Raw genomic sequence first — 23,691 nt, forward strand, 5'->3', positions numbered from 1 at the left:
CTGCCACTTTCACTTCAAAATCAGTTACAGTCCCTTTCAATAAAACTCAATTTTTGGACTTGCTAGATAAACTGTCAATCGTTTGAACTTGGCTCAGTCCAATTTCCAAAGATAGGAAGACCAACATACACAGCCAATAAATTCTATTGGCTAATTGAATTGTCAGTCTGCGTTGTTACTATTCAGGGATTCTTATTGGCTGATGCCGCTGGCAGTTGTCAGTGACGTGTGGGTGATTTTCCTGGTGCGCTGTTGCTGCAATGACACTGGGTCTGTCTTGAGCATGATGGGGAGGTTAGCATATAGCTTGCGTAGCTGCTAGCCACATGTAGTGTTTAGCTGTGCGCTAGCAGTCTAGAGCAAGAGTTTTGCCAGAATTCCAAGGCAAATAAACGACAAAAGTGTTTTTGAATAGCTACAGGATGCGTAAGGGGACGTAAATAGGCTTGCCAGTTATTTTGATCAGTTTTCTAAAACTGGATAACCTTCACTATTGTGGATATATGGTGCATCCATGATTCATTAACCTACTCCTGGACAAAAGTTGGAATTTGTAAAAGGTAGGCTTTAACATTGTATAGCTGTATCTCCATTCACCCCTAACGTTAATCCTCCTCTGTTTAGAGAAAAGCCGCGGGTAAGTTTCACCTTTTGCCGTTTGGTAACCACAATGAAGGTTAATTTGTGACCATGTAGCAGCGTTACATATGCTCGGGAGAAGCAGCCAAACTTCCCTTAAGAAATGGTGAAGATAAGTAAGACGTTTTTATTGTAAAAAACAGAAAATAAATAGATCAATAAATAAAGATGGTGTCTACAAAAGAGAGAGCCACTTTTCCATTCGGCATATATTTTACACACTTAGCTGAAATCGTTTTTATAGAATAATAAATAAAAAAAATGTGTGTTCTGGCTAATGATAGCAAAGATTGTAAACCTAAGATGAAGGTTAAACTCTAGTACTTAGTTAAACTTACTGTGATTGTGTATGGTGTAATGTCTGACATTTTGCAGTAGGTACTATAAATATAATGTGTCATAATATTTCGTTTTCGAACTGAATATGTTGTCTTGGGGTCTGTCAGAAATTGAGGTGATTACAGTAAAAGACCACCATATTTTAATGGTATCTTCTGAAACCTTTGGGAGTTTGTAAAATCAGAGTTTAGTTCATTAGAGAGTTCTGCATGGACATGCTGTTGAAAATGCAAAATTGTCTGGTGGACTGTTACATTTTAACAGTATACTGGTAAAGATTCTTCCCTAGACAAAATTGGAGAAAAATTAAAAACAAAAGAAAGAGGAAAAAAAAAAGTCTAAAATATGACTGATAATGGCTTATCACAGGTACATCAGTATTAGCGTATGTTGGCTGACGAATAATAAGCTATAGCAGTACCAAAAAGCAAAGATATGTTTGAATTACCAAAAGAGTACAGTTAAAGACACATGAAAACATAAAAATGAAATTATCATTGGTGACACATACACTGTGGTCAAGCTATTCTCATTAAGTGTGTGCTCATGGGGGTGTCTGTAGACTAAGAGTATGGCCTGACCTTCTCTGTGTGGAAAGTGTCCTGTTGGTATTTAGCGCTATTTAAATAATATTGAAATGAATTTAATTTTTTGAAGTTTACTGTTTAGAAAAACTACTGTTTACTGTTCGTGTGATATCTTTATTTTGAAGTTTATTTTTCAATAGTGAAACTTCCCACTCAGTAGGCCTACATGTCTTTGTCACAACTATTTAATGATAGAATCTGAGGGATCCATATCAAAAATATGTTTACATCATGTGTTGATGTTAAAAATGAATATTGGCCCACATGTAGATTAGATTAGATTAGATTGGTATGGTCCTTATAAAGATGGGGGCATGCAACAAGTGTCCCTGGCCAGGTTCAAAGTGGGGATGTTGTGCTGTAATAATAATATTACAGTTGGGTCACATTTGAAAGTTGTCTCTATAACAACATACAGTATTATTTGATGGAGACTGACTTTAAAAAATATTCAAATGAACTGAGCTGTAGAAATCAGCCTACAATTCCACTTTGCATGGATGAATTACTTTTAATATACACACACACACACACACACACACACACACACACACACACACACACACACACACACACACACACACAGAAAAGGTAAAACATGACCCTACTTCTGAGAAAGAAAACTTGCAAAAACTGAACCTGTTCATATTCTCCATCTTTGCACAGATCCAAATGGATAAAAATGTACGGAAAGTTCGGAATGAGGACATTAACCCATGCATCGAAGTAAGCTGACAACATACAGCATCGTGTCAAACATCTGCCTGCTGCTGCCACATGACAGTGTTTCTATGTTTCTCATAATATTTTTTTGTTGGAACATCTTCTCTTTTTCAGGAAACTGATGCCTCTCAGAAGTGTTTGGAAGCCTACAACTATGATAAGAGCAGGTGTGCAGCCTATTTCCAGAGATATAAGAACTGTAGGAAATACTGGGTGAGTGTATGTTTCCATAATCCAAGAGAACTAACTGATGAAACTGGTTGGAAAAAAAATCCTTATGATGCCTTATAGACATTGTGCTTGTTATATTTGTACATGGGAGATTATATAAAGCTGAGAGTCGGTTGCAGGGAAGGCATGCTCATCACAGAGAACTAGGCTTTGACTCCCAGCAGCCATGCCTCTGGGTTCTTGTCTTTGATGCCACAGTAGTGACATCCACTGGTTGGTCACTGGTGCCACCATGAACCATGGAGGTATCAGTTGTTTAGGGCCCTGTGAAATCCCTTTCCATTTTTTCCAGCCTCTTTTTTTTCTCTCTCAAATTCACTGTTTTCTGTTTTAATTTTTCTGAATTCTGTGTTTTACGATTTATGTAGTACCTTTATTTAAACAAGAAAGGCCGTTGACAACAAGCTCACTTCTGCAATGGTGCTGTGAGAACACTATATAAAAATGACAATACATATAAAGTAATAAAGTTTCACAAAAGATACATCAACAAGTTTCACAACAGGCTAAGGACTACAACATTAGAGATACCATTTCAAATGAAACACCGACATTCACATTGCTCTGTCTATCAAAAGAGATTTAAATTGATGAAAAGGGATCAGCTTGTCTAGTTTTAAGAGTTTCTGCAGGTTGTTCTATTTGAGTGGTGCATAATATTTAGAGCCAGTTTCCCAAAGGATATTGACATGGTGACCCTCCAAGACCAAATGGCAAGTGGGACATAGTGCAGTGTGAAATTCATTTATAGTGAAGAAGTTATGAGAGATACTGAGGTCATTTGCCAAGAAGTGCTTTATAGAAAAACAGAATGCAGAGCCATTCTCTTCTGACAGCTAATGACAGCCACCCAACTTTCTCATAGAGTAAATACTGATGCATTCTACAGCCATTACCAGGTATGAAACTAAGACCAGAATGATAAGACTGCATCTGAAGGTATCAGAGTGGAGACAGAAGAATGCATAGAAATTACATCACCATAGCCCATAATGGGTCAAATGATTGCTTTCCGCATTTTTGACAAATCCAAGTCTTGTTTCTATGAAAAAAAAATGTTTCCTTTAAAGGGCTAGGGTCATTAATATGTGTTCATTCATTAATATGGCCTGTCATCCATCATCAGGAGTTCATATGATAAAATGGCTTTGGTGTCTCTGCTATATATTTGGGGCAAGTAGCACAGTGTTAATCCAGCTGCCTTGCAAGGTCACTTGATTTGGGCAACAAGACTGTTTACCATGTTCTCACGTGACCTGAGAGCAACAGTTGGTAGTGATAATGCACCTCTGTTGCATCTCTGTTGAGGTCGGCACAAATCTGCTTATTATGTAATACACTCGCAAAGACTTTTGATGCTGTCATCACGGTACAACACCTTGGTCTAAAACCTGATTGATGAGATTTTAAAAGGGAGTATTGATATAAAAATGTTCTCCCTTGATCCTTCACCAGTTTCTTAAACACTTGAACTAACCACAGAAGTTTGGAAATTGGTCAATTATTATTCAGCTCATTTGACTGACGCCTTTAATGTAAAGGAAGACAGTAGGCTGTCCTCCACAAGTTAGAGATGCTTTCTGATACGACAGTCACATTAAAGATATAAGAAAAGTTTCTTCAAAGGAATTGTCATGTTAAACCTAACACCACTGTCTTGCAAATCAGCAAAATTATTGTTCAGAGGAGTGTCTGAAATTCCTCATGGTTTGGATTTTTGTAATTTCGTGTCATGGATGCACGCTAATGAGACGTTTTCACTGCAATCAAGAGAAAAAATACCACTGGATCTAGTGCTGGATGATAATGCTGTGGTCTGTTGGAGAGTGTGACGTTTCCGTATTTCTGGATCTGGACGAGTGAGGGAGGAAATGAGCTGTGTGAGATTGACTTTTGAAACTTTTGAAATTATCACAAGCTTTGACAGAGCTACTAATAGACAAACAAAATGCCAACATGTGTACTGGACAACACTCAATTGCACTGGAGAAATAAAGGCATAGTTTGCTTTGCAGGAGAATTGACTTCAGCAGCTAAAGTTGGGAGCCATCCGCCGTTCTGCTGGTTTTGACAATTGAAGTGCTTCAAGTGCATGTTATTATCGGAAGGAGTGTCTAATCATACAATTTCAGCAGTTCAGTAAGAAAAATGGGTTTTTTTTGTTTTTTTTCAATCAAACTGAGCTTCTAGAGTATACAGCTGGAACACAGGGGTAAGTGTGTGTAGGCTTCTCTCACGTGGGCCAATGCTTGACCAGGAACAGACTTAGATTTTTCATTTTTCCCAACAGAATATCCGACTCCCTGCATACAGCCAGCAAATCTTCAACATACATGTGTCTTGCATCGCGGTGGTACTTCTAAGAGTTTGTTGAAGTGATGAGCTCTTGCAGGCACGCTGGCCCTGCCAACTTAATACCTTGTCTAAACCATTGTCTAAACAGCCAAGAGAAGCCAGTAAGGTTACGATAAAATTACAATTAGTCATTTGGCAGACCCTTTTATCCAAAGCGACATACATATGAATTCACACATGTTCTATACTTCCCTCCTCCCATCATCTGTTCAGTGTCGAAGCCATTCAAACTCCACACCTCCAGTCTGTAAGGCAGCATGTGTTGTCTCCAAGCCAAGGCTGGGATAAACCTGCTGATGTCATTATTTCCTCACAGAAGAAATTACACAACTGTTTTCACAGACAGCTAGTCATGACTTGAAAATTGACCTTGACCTGGTAAACTGGTAGACGGCTTGTTTGATATAAACAGGCACAGCTGCATTTGCTTTTAGTGTGAGGACAGATGTATCTTTTGTAAGTGTTTCTACTAATTATGGAAGCCAGTGGTAGCAGCTAGCCATCTGTAAAGCATTTTTAAATGAACTAAGCTTTTTGTTTTTCTTTTCCTTGCAGCACAACATAATGCTGCAGAGGAGAAGAGACGGTGTGAGACCTGACATGCCCACTGCTGCAGAGAGGCAGGAGCTGCTGGCTGCCAGCGGAGGCAAACCATACTGACACTCAGCATTGTCAAATGAAAGAGAAAATTTCAACAAATGTTAAAATAATGGTGAAGACAAAGGCAACATAGGCCACCATGTTGTGCTTGGTCTTGCCTTGTGGTATGAAATTCTGTGCTTTTGTTTCCTTGCTAAGCTACAATGGAGGCATAGAATTTCTTATTAATTTTGATTTGCGTGGCTCATGTGTAAAGCCTCATTTTAGCTCCAGATGAACTTTAGAATGTATTTTTACATCTCATAAGTACTGGATTACCCATCACTTATACTGGAGTCATGCTCACTTCACAGCTTGTACAGACAAAAGGATGACCACAGACACAAACAAGTTCTAAGCTCTCTCAAATGTGTCACAGAATTCTTTAATCATTTGTTATCTATTATAAAGAATTAAATGATTTAAACAAAGCATACTGTTCTCTCACTGTGAAACTTGTACATGATTACTCACAACTTGTGCATTTTCATAGGACTACTGTGTGTTAATAAAGATACATCATTATGATTGTACAAAATATAGGAAAGGCGTAAAGCCAGTCCAACCATCAGCCAACTCTCTTCTCAGTACTGTACTAGTGTGACCTCCAAACAGCACCAGCCTTTTAACTGTGCCTGTGACTGGAAAACTGGCATCAGGGCAGAGAGAATATGGCAAAATCTGTGAGCTGCACTGAGTGTGGGCGACTGACAAAAAACTGCATAGTTTGAAATGAGGATTGCAACAACCCTTCATCAAGTATGAAAGAATGAGCAATTCACTGACTGTAGCAGCCTCTGTACGAGGTGAAAATGGGCAGACTTTTATACATGGGATTACTTAAACTGGAGTGCATCCTGGCGCAGATTTGACTGACATGCTGTCCTGGATGTGTCATAACGCCACTGGATCAGCTGTTGAGGCTCCTGAACCAGCCTTCCTGAATGACACTTCTTAGTGACAGCACACCACACCAAGAGCATCCAGTCCAGCCCGGGCTTAGGCTGATGTCGTACTCCACAAGAGCAAATCCAGCAAGAAACTAAGTAGGAGGGCCACTGCTCACTACTGTCTTTGCAAAACAGGTATGACCCACTGACTGGTGAAAGGTGTGATATACATGTTGAATCTATGTTGAACCCAGGGAAAATAATGACACCACAAGCATTGTGGCTGACAAAAACTAAAGAAATAGCCCCAAAACTACTGCTAGTACAAGGGCCTGAAGTAATAATAGTTAACCTGATAGAAGAAAGAAGAAACACAAAGTAAAAATTCTTACAAGTGAAGGACCTGCATTTAAACTCTTAAAGTAAAAACACAGCATATTACATTATTGAATTACTTATTTATCAACATAAAAGCAGCATTTTATTCAATATGGAGCTGATGGAGATGGAGCTAATATGATGTGCTACAGATAATTTTGGATGATTTAAGGTATGACAATGCTTCAGATTACACAGGATGATCACCTGGCAAGGATTCACAGTCCCAGCTCTGACGTTTAAGTCGACAAATGAAAGGATTTGTTCCAAGCAGAAAAGAAGACATGGTTTTATGAGCTCTATGGATGTACTGAAGTGATGTTTCAGTTATCGTTTACCATTTTGTACAACTCTATCCGCAGGACATACAATAGAGAAGTCTTAAACGTTCTCTCCCTTGTACTGCATTGGTGCCAATGACAAGAATTTTGCTTATAAAACGCATTTTAAGATCCTAAAATAGATTACCCAGCAATCTATATCAGGCTCAGCTCCGCCTAGACCAGAGAGCTGCACTGAAATACAGCTCAGTACACTGATAACTAATCATTGATCACTGCTTCGCATTCTTCCAAAAATAATCAGAGGAATTTTACAACCATGCGGCGATTTCATAATCCAACAAGGAATCACTAATTGGAGTCTTTGTCATCGATCCGCCCTTTCTGTCAACGACCGCAGCCGACGTCGTTGACGTAAGTGTATCACTGTCCAATCAACGTGCAGACTGATCCTGAGCGGACTCTGCCATCAAATCGATGAACGGTAGAAGGCTGTTGTTACTTGGCTCGGCGGGAGTCTCAACGCGTCGGGACACTATTCGAAGGAGAAGTCAGGCTCACAGGCAGGTTGTCACTTCTTACCTTTACTCCTCTGCTCTGTCCTCAGCCATGCTGACTCTCTGGATTGAATTTGCTCGTTAGATGTTAATAAGACGACACTCCTGAAACCACCGACACACAGACAGTCAAAAGAGTAGTGTAACAGGTATCAGTCCGAATGTTTGTTCATGTGGATTTCCCTCCAGGTGGCCTTTGTAGACACATTTAAATTACATTTGTTGCACTTTGAAATTGTTCTACAGTGGTGTTGTTATTAATATGGCTAACAGTGACTTTCCTTACACAGATAACTGACATTCTAAACACACTTACACTGATTATTAATCAGTAGTTGATAGAAATGAACCTGAAACAATTTAGAATTCTGTTTCAAGTCATGGTGAATATTCTCATGTCAAGGTTCTGGTTAATTTCTCTTATCTAGATTTGTGGCTTTTCTGTGTTTAAAGGTCCCCTGTTATGAAAAACCCACTTTTTCTGGGATTTGGGGTGTTATTTTGTGTCTTTGGTGCTACCACACGCATACAAAGCACCGTCTGTGCTTTTTTTTTTCTGATTTCTGAAAGCACCCTTCCAAGCACCCCGAATTCGGGGAGTACTGTTACGTAACAAGCCCGGACCTTTGCATGCTCCCACCTACCAGCCAACAACCCCTACTCCTCTCTCTGGTGTCTCTCCACCCACCAGATACAGCGCTACCTTCTCACAGATCCGCCACTTCACTATCAAAAGCACTGTGTTAGGATTCATCATGTCGAGCTGCCACACCCAGTGTTCTGTTGTTGGTAGTAGATACGAGCACAAATCGCTCCATCGGCTCCCAGCCACAGAGGTCAGAAGAACAGCGTGAATTGAATTTTTGAAGGCAACGTTCCCACTACAGTTGGCAACAACCAAGGCAACCGAGGCTGACTGTTTCTCCAACCACGGTCAGTACTTGGCAGGATTAGCCCGGAGACTTTCTCTAAAGGAGAGCTCACTTCCAGCTTTGCGTGGAATACGTGCAGACGAGGGACATGTAAGTATACAAATAGTTAGCTCACCGATTATTGAAACTTTGGCAAAAACATGTCCCACTAAGAAAAGTGGTTTCTGTTGGAAATTAATTACATTTTCATGAATAAAAAGAAGTAAGGTTATAATCAGGGGGTCCTTTGCACATATGTAAGGTTCTTTTATAGGCTTATTTTTATTTTTTTAAATGATAATTTAATGATTATATGCTGGCCCAAAATCAGTTGTCCTCAGATAGGAGATAATCATTTCAACTTAAAAAAAAGAAATAGTAATAATTGAATTGAATAATATCTTTACCACGTGAAAGAGTACATTGCAGTATGTATTAAAAACAACAAACAGTGAGTTTTGAACAATATTTACAATTATTTTGTGGTTGCTCAAAATGTGTCCCACATTATTCACAACTGTCAGATATTATAAAAAGCAATAAAATCAGGCAACTACAAGGTCAACTATATTCCTGAGGACCCTATTTTCAAACCTTCAGCTCTACTGCATGCCTCCGGATCACCCAAGCTCCTATAAGTTTGCTATTTTCTCTTAAATTTGTTCATATTTTTGAACACCGCTACTGTCATAACTATAACATGTCAATACACTCTCTTTTGTTAAAAAAAAAAAAAGAATGCACACAGTGCACCTACTACCTACCTATACAGTGGCGTTGCTAAGGTCTCTTGGTGCTCCAAGCAAGAAATTCCTGGGGCCCCCAACCCACCCATGCACGTCGCAAAAATTTAGTTTTTGCGCACATAAATGAGCAATTTCTGGGACATTTGAGATCAATACTGAAAAAATAGATTTGTGGTTCTCAAAGTGAAGTCCAGGGACCAACAGAGGTCCCTGAAAGCCCAGGCCTATCAATAACCGTTGTTGTAAATGAGTGGACGGGGCCCCCCTAGTGGCTGGGGGCTCCAAGCAACTGCGTGGCTTGCCTGTCCACAAGCCCTGCCCTTGCCTATATAGCACATAGTATACAATATCCCTTGTAGGCTATGCATCTCCAATGACTAAAACCAAATGAAAATGGCACGACAACATTTAACCAAATCCAACATTCACAACATTCCCCCCAGTTTCATAGTCATTTGATGATATGGGAATGGGGTACTTTTAAAAATAATATTGCTTAATTGTACCTTAGGCCTATATTCCTTGAAAAATGTTATCACAGTGCTCAGGATTGTTATTTTTTTGGACCAAATAGTTAAATAAAGTTGTTAAGCAAGAAGCCATTGACTTGAGTGGTATAAATTTTGGAATTGTATGTCGTAATGAGGCCACTGTCACCACTGTCAGATTAGTATCACCACCATCAGTTCTAAAGTCACTACCGTCAGAGGGAGTTTTATTTGTTTTAAATGAAGGTGCTTACAACATTTTTCTTCAGTGCTCTTGAGTTATTAAAGTAATAATCTCTTTGAATACAAAAATATGTGTGTTAAATAAAAAACATTACTTTTTCTATTTAGGCTTAAAGTAAATGTTCTTTTAAGGGAGTACATGTAAAACAGTATAAAAAATGAACAAAAGAGAATATTCATTCATTTAACAATATGTGTTCTAAGAATGCCCGATAATGATTTAAAAACTCTAAATACATATTAGATTTTTATTATTAAGTAAATAAAAAAATAATTTGCTTTTTATTGTGTCTGACGGTGTTGACAAAAACAAAGTAATAACTGAAAAAATGCCTGTTTTATGAAAAAAATACAAAATGAGGAGGTTGCACCAGTACATTGCTTAACAGCCAAGACCTTGGTCTATGATGATATACCTTCAGATTTTGTAATTTAAGTAACTTTTTATTTTCAAAATTAAAACGAATCCGAATTCCCAAGAATCAGTGAGCTGTGTGTTTCTTTTGTAGATTAGCGCGAACTCTTGCATGATGTAGTGTGTGTGTTTTACTATTGAGAACGATGTAAGGCTAACCGTTAGCTTCATGACTTCAACTTCAGCCGTCAAAGGTTAGCTCACTGCTACCATTTGGTACTTTTGGTACATCACATCACGTTTCTGATCTTGCAAATGATTTAATACATGTTCGAGGGAGATGTCAGCATTCATAAATATTAAGCTGTGTTCATTTTGCAGTTTTACATGAACTAAGCAAGATGTGTTTTGCCACATAGCACAAGCTAAGACTAACCACTAGCTTCTAGTTAGCAATCAACATGGTCTCCATGTGCAAACCCAGTGACCCAGTAGGTCAAGTAATACATACACGGATGCTCTGCAGGGTCTAAGCTTCGGGAATTTGAGAAAATAATAATTTTGGAAACGTTTTCTAAACTGGTGTATGTTAGAAAAGCCCAGGGCAAAACGAGTGTATGGTTGAGACTGTTACATCACAGCACAATTTACACTCCAAGCGTTTTTTCTCTGGAGTTTATTTATGAGTGATTCTTTTTTACGCTGTATGTAGCTGTTGGCATAGCTATACATGTAAGATAAAGCTGATGTCACTTCTCTCTTTTTATATAGGCCAGTGCATCATTACAGTTACCTACTGTTGATCAAGTGTAGCAGTGAGCTGTTGCAGCCTTAAGTGCTTGATTTATACTGTAACAGTGCTGTTATGCTTTACTCCAAAGTATGTTCTGTTATCATAACAATATACTATTGTTTCAGGTGTCCAGGCTACTGTGTCCTGCAAGGACTACTGTTGTTATGCACTGCATTACAACAAGAATGCTGATCAAGGACAAGACACCACATCATCAGGGGATCCTCTTTTCAAACTGAGCTTTCCACTGTTCAGGAAGGGAGAGTGCAGAGCCAAACCAGTGAAGACTGAGGCCACATTCGTAAGTGTTAACTTCTTTTTTTTTTTTTTCGCTCAAAAAACAAACATTTATACTGTACATGACACAAAGTACCGCAACTTGGTACTTTCAACACAATAAATAAACCAAAAATATACACACTTAACACTTAACTGCAGGGAATCTTCCCTGGGCGTCAGGAAACTCCCAACGTATCTGAAGTACTACGCATGATGGGATGACTACATGAATCTTCTGCCCAAGGGAGCTCCAGCACCAGCTCACAAAACTCATATAGGCTAGATACCTGTAACAACTGAGAAAATTGAATTTTATGTTAGTCAACAGGTTCTATAATGTCAACATCTGTATTCACATTTTTCTAATATGGATTCAGTGAATCCTTCACTTGTACTGTATATCCATGTACAATTATTCATGACTGCAGTCAATAAATATTTATTGTATATCTCTAAAATGTTTCATGTAAATAAATGTGTAATATACAGTATTTGCTAAGGAAAAACTTAGCTATGTTCAAGAAAAAATATGACTGACTTTATTGAGTTTATTATGGTGTATGAACACTGAAGTTAGCTGTAAAGGGCCATAGTCAGCCCTGTAAGTGTTGTATGCACATTTAGGCAAACAGGTTCTAAACCTGGATGGTTGATCATGCATGGAGGCCTTTCATCCAGCTGCTGCAGCCGTCTTGTACCCGATTATGCATGACATAAGGTGAGTATCTGCAGTGGCATGTTATCTGCAATCATGCACTGTGATCGGGTAAAGATCCTGTGACCTGTGGCACCTCCTGGCAGCATATGTTCTCAGGCTCTGACTTTCCACATGTGCACTGATACAAACAAATGAAAAAATGCATGTATAAAGCTAAAGAAATAAGAAATCTTGCATACCAGCATTTCCAACCAATAACAGCACCCATTTTTACATTTGAATGTGTGTGCTCTAGCTACTTTTCCTCAGCCTGAGGTGAATGGTCAGTAGTGCTGCTCAGCAGTGTCGTCTGTGTGCTCTGCCCATTCATGTGTAAATGACAAGGAGCACTGAAACTAACAGCGCAGTTAGACCGGTCAATGTCTCAGCAACCCACTGATTGCTAGAAACCCCCTCCCCTTTATGTAAACAACCAGGACCTTTGGACTCTGCTTTCATATGATACCAGGCTTGTGTGGTTTGTGTGATGCGGTGAAATCAGCAGACGCACTAAAGTGGACATACGCTATTTCTGTGTTTTCATTACATGCACATATAATTTCCTGGGGGATGAATTATGTTTCATTTGGGTGCCAATGCTTGGTATAGGCTTTTAGCTGAGTTCCCCCCCTGACATTCTGGTATGCTGCAAGTTAGAATTGGTGCTTTCTAGCGTGAGCATTGACTGTCTGAACTGTGGGACTCTCACGCTGCCTCCTGTACAGGCGGCGCTCATATTGAAGAGAAAAAGATAGAAAGACGTTTTTTGACTAACCTTTCAGAAGTGCCTTGCTGAATTCTCTGAGGTTCTGTAGGAGCCTCCCCTCCTTCAGGATCTGATTCAGGTTCGAACATGTACAGTTGAATTACTGAAGAACTTGGTCTGTTCACTGCCGCCATGTCCGCTACTTTCACATGCATAGTGCTACATGCATCTAAGCTCTACCCGTTACCTAGGTAACATGGGTGTGGCAGCAGCAGCTCATATGCATTTAAAGCTACAGACACCAGAAACAGCACATTCTGAAAGGGACTAAAACAGAGGGAAACAGAGGGGGGTGAGAATCTTTTCCTGAAAGCTATTTCCAGCATACAGCTTCAAAAACATGTTTTATGGAAATCATAGACCTATGTAACTTATTGAAAAAGCTTCATAATATGTCACCTTTAATGTTGTTTTAAACTGAGTATCTTTGGGATTTGCTCTGTTGGTCTGACAAAAATGTGACTTTGGTCTCTCAAAATCCATGGTAGACATTTTACATTGTTTTGTGACTATAAAATTAGACAAAACAATCAAAAGGTTATTGACAGATTCATCAAATTGAAATAATTGTTTGTTGCAGCTCAAATCCTAGTATTCATTATTGCACAGGTAGAGATTTTGGAGCTCAAAAGACAGATTTTGTTTTGTTTTTGTTTTTTTTTAATCTATATTGAAGAGTTTGGGGATCATTATGCAACAAAGGTGTCAACTCAAGTCACATGACTTGAAATCAAGAAAGACTTGACTTCACCTTTAACACCAATGACTTGTGACTTAAATTTCTCCGAAGATGACAGTGTGAAAGTGTGAATCAACAGGTATAATCTGAACAAATCCAACTGCATCTGTTGCTCAGTGACATCACATTGGGATGGGGTCGACAAAAAGGTTTGATTTTAAAGGTTAGAAAGCTTACTTGAAAGTGCTCATAATCACAAAAACTAATTCCTGTTAATGTACTATAAAGTGCTAACTGTTCTCTGTGCTGCTTAAAATTTTAAACTACTCTTTGTTTTTAGTGAAGGTGTTGTCTATGTCTAGACACATAGGTTAGGACTTATAAGTTGGGATATGGCAGGAGGAAGAGAAAGTTGGGGGAGTGACGTCACAGCACACCAGTAAAATGGCAGTATGGACAACTTAGCCTCACTGTCAAAGAAAAACGCAGCATTTTGGATTGGGGATATTATGGGTTTTAACAGATATCAAAGGTGAGCCCAAAAAATTCTCACTGATTTTGGCAGAGGGTTGATTCAAACACATGAGGAGAAACTTCACCGATGTTCTCTCTATTCTCAAGCATGCACACAATAAAGGCATCACACATTACAGGATATTATTAAGGTTATCGTGCCAGAGGGAACAATGCACCACCTCAATGATCTGCTGGGGAAGCAGTTGGAAACAAAATGGAGATTGATGTGTTTGCATGAGCTTGCTGTAGTATTGCTTTGCTGTTGAATGAGTCTGGATGAGACACAAGATGGCTTGTCTATTCTTCAATGAGAACTGGAGGTGAGATGTTAACGGTCTGTTTTAATATCCATCAACAGTAGTATGCTCACTAACATTAGTGTCAAGAGCTAGAATGTTTACTGTTGCTTGGCAACATCATCAGCTGCTTGTAGACTTGTCTTTCTCATTGGATACAGTGGTGCTTGTAGGAAAATACTGACGTAATTATCAAAATTTTAACACCAAAATATCAAAACCCACTGAGTCTGTGAGCAGTTCAAAAGGTTTCAACCTCCATCTATAAACCTCTCACTTTAACAGATAATGTGGGCCAAACATCGGTTCCAACCAAGGTCCCAGACCAGTTTTCTGAATCAGGGATGAATTGTCCCTCTGTACTCTGTAGCCTGAGCCTGGTTCAAGGATATTACACATCCTATCTCCAAGCTTTCATGTGGCATTTCTAAAAGAGTGTGAACTCTTTGTTTAAAATATTTAAACATTAAAAAAAATCTATTTAGTACCAATGTCACCTCAATTCAAACAACAGCTCCCTTTTAAAACTCTGTGTGTCTGTGCTTGGTGTGACAAAATCACATCATCATGTTCTGTTTAAGAGTATTGTCTTATCTTTATTATCACAATCTAAATTATATTCTGAACATTAACTACTCTTGTGGCATGCAGAGCAAAGTTTTGATGAGCAGGCATACGGAAAATAGAGATGTGCGGTTTCAGATCCATGAAAAAAGACGGCAAACTGGTTTGTAATTAAGGATTTAAAATTCACTTGAGCTGATTGACGAGGCTAAGTGGGTGGACATGTCGCTCTACCAGAAAAATCTCTAAATGCACAGTAGACTGTAGATTCTAGATTACTTTATCCCCCCCGCTGCATAGTGAGTGTTTTAAACTTCATGTACTGATAGGATGATGTTATTTTTGGTATCTAGTAGAAGAGTCACACAGCTTAGATTTACAGTCAATTGTTAAAAGAAACTGGTTCTCACAAGGCCATCTCATCCCAGACATCTCAGACACTGAAGATGAAAGCAAGCAATGAACCTGAAGGCACTACAGCTGTTTGGTGGTCATATCTTGTATGTTAAACCTTGACATAGATGTGACACAAGACAAGTTTCTGACAATATAACACAGTGTGACAAGAGATGATGTGTGTCATGGTTATGTCATGTTAACTGTGGCTGCCTGAAAAACAAATAAAATGCAAACACAAGTTACTGAGCTTCAGTACAAAGTGACCTTTCCTCTGAATTTGAGCATGTATTTTTTCTTCAGCTTATTGAAACTGAAGTGGAGAGGCAACCCTCACACACTGTCACAGTCACTGGAAGTCATTTGTAGACAAACTGTGTGTGTTTGGTTTACAGATTTGCTGCCCTCCATCAACATTCTCATGGATGGATATGTTGATCTCTGCTGTTCATTTGGGTAAGCTAAAGATTTCCTTCAACACCCCAGCCTACAGTTTAAGATGGACATATTCATCTCTTCATGTCTACCAAAATGTATGCAAAACAGCATTACAGGCAGGTTTTTTTTTTTTTTTTTAAATCAGATTGAGGGCTTCGTTGAACAAATTGGAATATCGGCCCTGATTGACACAAAAATTAAGTAAGGATTGGTGATCCTCGTGAAGATAGTACAGCAACTGAGGCTGTGGGGTGATAAGCAACTGCAACAGTGATGCTGATAGACCTGGACATCTTTTGATTTCCTTGCTGACACAATTGAACTTTGCCTACATGCTTGCTGCATGGCCTGAAAATTCATAATCTAGCAATGCTGTTTGAATTGTCAGTGTACCATTAGTCACATACAGTCAAAATGTACATAGTGACCAGGCCTTCATCCATGGGGTCAGGTCAGGCCCGGCCCAAAACAGAGACATGGGTCTGTCTTCCAGTAGGCCCACCACCTACAGGAGGAGCCATAGGGGTTTGGTACAGTGTGGATCAGATAGTGTTCCAAGGTGGGGGCCTTGGTGGTCCAATCCACCACTAGCTTTTGGGTTCTGTCCACTTGTGTTTTGTGGATCTGGAGAAGGCCTATGACCGGGTTCCCAGGGGCATCCTGTGGGGGATGTAATGGGGTAATGGCTCCCTGTGCTGACCAAGTGTGAGTCTGGTCTGCCTAGTCGGACCTGTTCCTGGAAAGGGTTGGGATCCGCCAAGGCTGTCCTTTGTCACTGGTGCACCTAGGCGGTTCTAGGCACAGCCGAGTGGTGAAAGATGTTTGGTTTGGTGACTTGAGGATCTCCTCTCTGCTTTTTGTGTATGATGTGGTCCTCTTGCTGGGGCAGTTCACAGCCAAGTGTGAAGCGGTTGGGATGAGAATCAGCCGGTTCAAGTCTGGGGCCGTGGTTCTCAGCCGGAAAAGGGTGGATTGCCCTGAGAAGACCCTGAGATTGAAGTATCTCGGGGTCTTGTTCACGAGGGAGGGTAGGAGGGAACTGGAGGTTGATAGGCGGATTGGGGCAGTAGCTGCAGTGATGCAGGCGCTCAAAACGTCCGTCGTGTTGAAGAGGGAGCTAAGCCGGAAGGTGATTTATTGATCTACATTCCAACCCTCACCCATGGTCATGAACTTTGGGTAATGACAGAGAGAAAAGGATCATGAATACAGGCTGTTGAGATGAGTTTCCCCTGCTGGGTGTCTGGGTTCAGCCTTAGAGATACGTTGAGGATCTCGGACAACTGAGAGGGGCTTGAAGTAAAGCTGCTGCTCCTTTGCGTTGAGAGGAACTGGTTGAGGTGGCTTGGGGTTCTGGTGAGGATGCCTCCTGAATGTCTCCCTGGGGAGATGTCTCGGGCATGTCCGTCAGGGAGGAGACCTCGGGGCTGACCCAGGACACGCTGGAGGGATTCTGTCTCTCAGCTGGCCTGGGAACTCAGCAGGAGCTGGTTGAAGTAGCTGGGGAGAGGGCTCTCTGGGCTTCCTTGCTGAGGCTGCTGCCCCCACAACCCGGACCCAGATAAGCGGAACACAAGGAGTATGAGTTTGAGTATTTAAAGGGTGTGCATAATTCAGAAATCACTGTCAGTGACTGTAGTGGGCTACATTTTAAAGCTGGAGTAAATATATTGGTAAAGGAAACTAAATGACCCAAGGCAGTGATCACCAACCTATTTAAGCCTAAGATCCATGACCTCGGCCTCAGTGAAAGACTACCCATCCATCCATCCATCCATCCATCCATCCATCCATCCATCCATCCATCCATCCATCCATCCATTTTCTCCCGCTTATCCAGGCTAGGTCGCGGGGGGAGCAGTCTGAGCAGGGACGCCTGGACTTCCCTCTCCCCGGACACTTCCCCCCAGCTCTTCCGGGGGGATCCCGAGGCGTTCCCAGGCCAGCTGAGTGACATAGTCACCCCAGCATGTCCTGGGTCTACCCCGGGGCCTCCTCCCGGTGGGACATGCCTGGAACACCTCCCTAGAGAGGTGTCCATGGGGCATCTGATAGAGATGCCCGAGTGAAAGAGTGAAAGACTAGATCTACCTATTGAAATGCTCAGAATAAAAGATCAGATTGACTTATGAGTTCAGGCCTTTTATTTAGGCTAATTGTATTTAAATTACATGAAAAGTTTTGGTCCAACTTTAACATTTATTCAACCAAGAAAACACTGTAACTAGTATATCAAACAGGCCATAGCTGTCTTGCTTTAAGAATTTTACATTATACCTTCAAGCCCAAATTTCATTATTTACACAAAAAATAAAGGCATGTGATCTATTTTGTATTTGTAAGTGACTTAGCCCATGATAGACAGCAAAGAAAAAAAAAATCAACACACTTACAGTGATCATGTGAGGTGCCAATGTTAACCGGGTGGCTGTGGAGGAGGTAGAGGGGGTTAGTGAGCTGAAGTTCACTTCAGTGTTTTGTTGCATTGAACTATGTAACTGGAGCATAATTAACCCTTAGTTAAACATTTACAATAACTAAAAAAAAAGGGCTTACCCCAGCCCAACACACCACAATCCATGGTATGTATACAAATAGACATGAAATCTTCCCCTCTCCTTAGACTTCCTGTGTGGATAGCATCACTACTCCATGCTGCCAAACGCCTGAAGAGTGACTGTGCCCGTCGGAAGAAGGTCTATAGGCTTCTGCAGAGGAAACTGGTTGGTACTCATATAAGAAAATGCAAACACATGTACACGTTTTTGACCGTATATCTTTTACACATTGATGCTCATGTAACAGTAATAAAACTTGCAACAACAAATAACTTGTTTCACTAATAAGTTTGAAATAGGTGTCGTGTGTGACGTATGTGTTTGCATGAGGAGACAGAGTGGGATGCAGCAAAACATAGTATTGATAGTTGGCCCACAGCAATCAGTCCAAAGTCAGGGCAGGATTTCTCTGGATCCTTGTTTTACCACTCCTCACTGCCAATGGGGCCATGAATTGAGGTGGTTCTGATCAGAATGCCTCCTAGACACATTCATGTAGAGGTACAGTATTCCAGTCATGTCTAACTGGTAAAGAGACTATTGGGCATACCCAGAACATGGACGATTATATATCCCATCTGCAGGATGTGTCTGAGGAGAAGAAAGTCCTGGGTCAAGATTACCAGCAGGATTTCTCCTGATCCATGTTATTATCACCCCCCCATGTCTGGACTACCTTGGTTTCACGATGGCCCGAAAAAGCATCCTCAAGCCAACAGCAGTCATGAAATATTGTCTCAATTCCTTTTTTTTTTCCCTTTATCTTCCTCTCACTTTTATTTCAGATGTTTCACAGAGTTGGTGTGAAGGAGGGCAATCTGTGTCTGCCTACCTATGTTTACCCTGAAGAGGTGAAAATGTTGTTGCGTTCTGTATTCTCACAGAACATTTGTGACTATCCTGATCCCTGCCATAAGCAGGTGAGTATGAGCTCCTTTTACCTGGTCTCGAAAGTCATTTTGTGATGCATGTAAAGTCAGCTCAGATTCAGATGGTCAGTGTGTTCTGGCCACTGGCTCTGTATCAGTTGTCACCATTTACCTTATAGTTCCAATAATATGCACCAAAGACACTTGTGCCACATTTCCACTAGCGCGGCTCGACTCGACTTGACTCTACTCTACCCGGTTGTTTTGTGTTTCCATTAGGGATAGGACCTGGTACCCGATACTATTTTTAATACCTGCTCTGGCGAGGTTCCAAGCGAGTAGAAGCAATACTATATGTGTGATGTCAACAGTCTGTCGGCAACTGATTGGCCGGAGAGTGTCGTCACTGGTCTGCGACGTCCAACACCGGAAAAACAATCCCGCCCCCTCCATTGTAACGCCGGGCAACAGCAACCGCTGACTTTATTCTTTATTCTCACTCGAGGGAAATGGCTGCTTGTAAAATATCACCGTGGTCCGTCGCCTTTTCTGGGTTTCTTCTATTGCTTTGTGTGTGACAAAAAGCAAAAACCGAGCAGCAAATACAACATCGCCTCGATGTCCTCCATTGTTTGTCGGCTCTGTTTGCGTCGCGTACAAATTGACGTCATGGCAGTTTCGCGCAGCCGTGGTATGACAACCCCGCCTACGTTGAGGAGGTACTATGAAGTACTCAATTGTAATGGAAACTCAACCAAACCGAGTAGAGTAGAACCGAGTCGAGTAGAGCTGGAACTGTGTAATGAAATGTGCCATTGGTGTCAGGTGTATTCTCCTGTTAAAATGATGTATTGTACAATTTTGATATTTTAAAGGAAAATCAGAGTCTCCCATATGAAATAAGATGCATTTTTTAAAATTAATAAAATAACGTTTTACATGACATACAGTATACTGTAATACATAAATAAGCATGCACGACTAAAAGAAAAAAAGAAATGCACAAATTTGAAAAAGTAGACACACAAACAAGAAACATATGAAATAAATAGATACACTTGAGTAACTATTATTTTTGCATACAGGGCGCTAAAGGAATAGTTCAACTGCTTATTTGCTGTTTGCTGAGAGGATGTCTCCTATGCAATCAGATTTGTGTCAAAATAATCAAACAAAACTTCCTTAATATCAAGTAATATCATATCTTCATCATTACTTTCCCCTGAGACTTGACTGTGACCTCAGTGACGTCATTTCAGCACTTTTCGACTCGTACCCATAAACTTGAACTTGTATTCACAGTGAAGACTTCGTAGTCGTAGAAAAATTAGTTGTATTTATAAGACTTTGCACTCACAGCTTTTAGACTCAAACTCATATAAAAACAATCATAACCCGAACCCAATTTCACAGAGTCACGTATGTGACAGCAGAATTTTGTGTAAAACAACTTTTATGACATACAAATTGTTAACTTTCCAAATACGAACATTAAAATATGGACACATCTTTTTGACAGCTATCTTACACCATACCAAACCCAAAGAATAAGTTCAAGTAGTGCGTGCCCAGTGCTGCCATCCAGGGTGTCTGTGTTGTTTTTCGCGCGTGCTGCACTGAGCAACTTCTGGGCACTGAGCTGTCACTCAAAAACTCACTAGCCAATGGCGACGCACCCCTGAAAAAGCCCGCCCACGTGAGAGATTTGACAAAAACTCAGGGAGCACAAACGAGAGAGCTGGCAGCGTGACTGCAAAGATGACAGTGAGAGCAAAAGTCTGAGCTGTGAGAAAGAAACAGAGGATATGACAAAAGTAAAAGACCAATAGTTTACTCAATTGCACAAATAATTTGTTTGCAAGTTACAAGTTTTATTTTTTAGATGACATTTTTTTTTGCTTCAGTGAGTTTTATTCTCTCTCAAATTTTTATTTTCGTTAGATATTGAAGAGGTTTTGTTTGATTATTTTGACACAAATCTGATTCCATAGTCTCCTGTCATTTGCTCATTTATTCTCAGTGGTTTCCCCTTGATCTGCTGTGGCTTCAATTGTACCTCATTCATCCATGGCTTTTGAAGAGCATCTGACAAATTAATAAATGTGAATGGAAAATGGAAAACATGGAGCCTGGAGCCAGTACTGTAATGAATAATTGTGGAAAAAAAACAAATGTGCTTAATATCTATTTGTACCAATTCAGATAAGCTACTGTATACATTATTTACTCAAATATGAGGTATATAAAAGTGTTCTTTTGTCATTTTTACATTCAATGTCGGTCAAAATGGTCATAATATACTGATGTGTAACTGTGGCTGTATTGTTTCAGATAGTGTACATCACTGTCGAGGATCTGCACAAAGTTGACATCAACTAAAGTATGTGTCTGTTTATTTGTTTGTCTGTGCTTGCACTGAATGTACACATCCAGTTATGGACCAGTGCCAATTTTGTAATGTTTGCAATTAGATATCAGTATCAAGGTTTATTTTAAGCATGTTTCAAGATTTTCTACTCCTAAAAAAGACATCATTGGTTGTTCTGTATGATGTTAATGTTACTGTAACTGTGCTAAGTTTTGTTCTGTATGTTTCATGGTTGAATCTCATTTTGAATCAGGCCTCTTAGGTAATCTGCAGTGAGTGTGCTGTAATTAGAGAGAAACCATTTTTGATGAAAAGAGTAGCTGAAATTCTGTAAAACACTATCACTTTCTCTCCATGCTCAACACGTCTCAGCTGAATGCTTCAGTTGTCTGTGTCACATGCATCTGTTGAAAATATGATACTACACAAATAATACAACACAAAAACACATAATGACACTTGAGTGGTTTGCACATCCATGTGATAACAATGCTGTTACAATGCAAATTAAAGTTTATCTTTTGAATAATACTTTTCATTTCCTGCAGCAGTTTGTGAGACGATCCTCTCCTATCAAAGCCAGCTTAGTTTAGTTTTTGTTCTTAAACACTTTCAGTCAGAAGAAGCATAGAACAAAGACTCAGTAATGGAAGTGGATTTTTTTTTCTTTCTTATATAATTAGGGCCATAACAAGAATGATTTTATTTTTTGCAACACACCACACACTTTTGAGTTTTGAGCCTGTACCAACAAATTTGTCGAGTGAAATGTGCAATGAGCAATGTGTTAAAAACTGAGAAACAACACTTTATATATAACCTTAATTGAAAAGAGGAATAAATAAAATAAAAAGTAGCAGTAGTTATGTAGTATCTGTAGAACTAAATCAGATGCCCTTTTAATTTTAATTTTGATTGCTTTGGTCAAACATAATAAATGCCTTTGGTTCTGTCATTGTCAGTTTTTTTTACTGCTTAGTTTAATATCTGTTGTCAGCAATGTCATCATATGTAATCACTTCAACAAATGAAAGAACATCTGGATTTGTTTAACAGTTTGTATTCAGAAAGTGCATTTCATTTCAAATTTGTTAGACTTTGTAATCATTTCCCTACAAAGTTCAGTAAGCCCTCTTAATTATCACTGAAATATACTTATCTCTGAATACTACATCAAAAACAGGCCGCAAGTTGAGAGATTTATCTTCTGTTAAACTTTAATTGGCAGCCACCTAAAGAGGTTTTTAAAAGTGCCATAGCATTTTTTTTTCTTATTTGTACCAAACATACTTCAGCTGAGTACTAGAGATGACAGTTATGTTGACCAGAAGAACTAAATATCACAACTCAAATTCTGGTCAACCAAATGTTTTTTTTGTCACGGTGAAAAATGTAATGGCCTCAACACAAAAAAGCTCATATACAGACCTTTAACACTTCAGACACAAGCATGTTTCTCAGACTAAACAAGAAAAACAAATGAGACAAAGGGAGTTGGAAGCCATTGCTAACTCAGAATACAATGAGGAATGGGAGGGTCATGAGCTCGCCCCTTCTTACCAACAGCTCACAGGTAAAATAACTATAGCATCATACAACTGAGAGAGGAACTGGTATTTCTCTTTTATAGGCATGTGGCCTCAATGGTGTCTGCTCATCAGGCTCTCATTCCACTTTTACACGCTTAAAAGAAGTGATTGTCTCCTTTCCTATTGTTTTTTTAATTTTTTTTTCTGGTGTGTCTCTTTCAATGTCATGAATGCGCCAGAAAACAGGGAGCAGTAAAAAGCAGCATAAAGGCCAGTCACAATGTTATGGTGGTTACTTTTTATGTTTTTATGAGACAATGATAATGAGATTGAAATGAGCTGTAACTAGTTGACAATTCTCTCTGATATCAGGCAATATTTACAAGCCAACATCCACACCATCAATGCGCGTCATCACCATGCCAGACAAGGGGGGAAAATTAGCCTGTCCACCCAGGTGCCATGTTTCCATTACTGCCGACTGCAGCTGGAGACGATCAGTGCCTGTGACTACTGCAGAGTCATTTGACCCAGGAATGAATGCTGAATGTACCCTTTCCCACTGAATACAAAAGCCAGAT

The 23,691-nt window shown here is 39.8% G+C and overlaps 1 protein-coding gene across 1 annotated transcript; it reads left to right on the forward strand.

The window, feature by feature from the left end:
• The first annotated feature begins 213 nt into the window (after positions 1 to 213).
• chchd7 (coiled-coil-helix-coiled-coil-helix domain containing 7) lies at positions 214 to 5,945 on the forward strand. The gene is made up of 4 exons (XM_070986386.1): positions 214 to 560; positions 2,232 to 2,291; positions 2,403 to 2,501; positions 5,430 to 5,945. The coding sequence occupies exons 2-4, from the start codon at positions 2,238 to 2,240 to the stop codon at positions 5,532 to 5,534; spliced, it is 258 nt and encodes an 85-aa protein (XP_070842487.1). The 5' UTR covers positions 214 to 560; positions 2,232 to 2,237; the 3' UTR covers positions 5,535 to 5,945.
• Positions 5,946 to 23,691: the final 17,746 nt, after the last annotated feature.

This window comes from Chaetodon trifascialis, chromosome 18, assembly GCF_039877785.1.
Source record: "Chaetodon trifascialis isolate fChaTrf1 chromosome 18, fChaTrf1.hap1, whole genome shotgun sequence".
Taxonomy (NCBI): Eukaryota; Metazoa; Chordata; class Actinopteri; order Chaetodontiformes; family Chaetodontidae; genus Chaetodon; species Chaetodon trifascialis.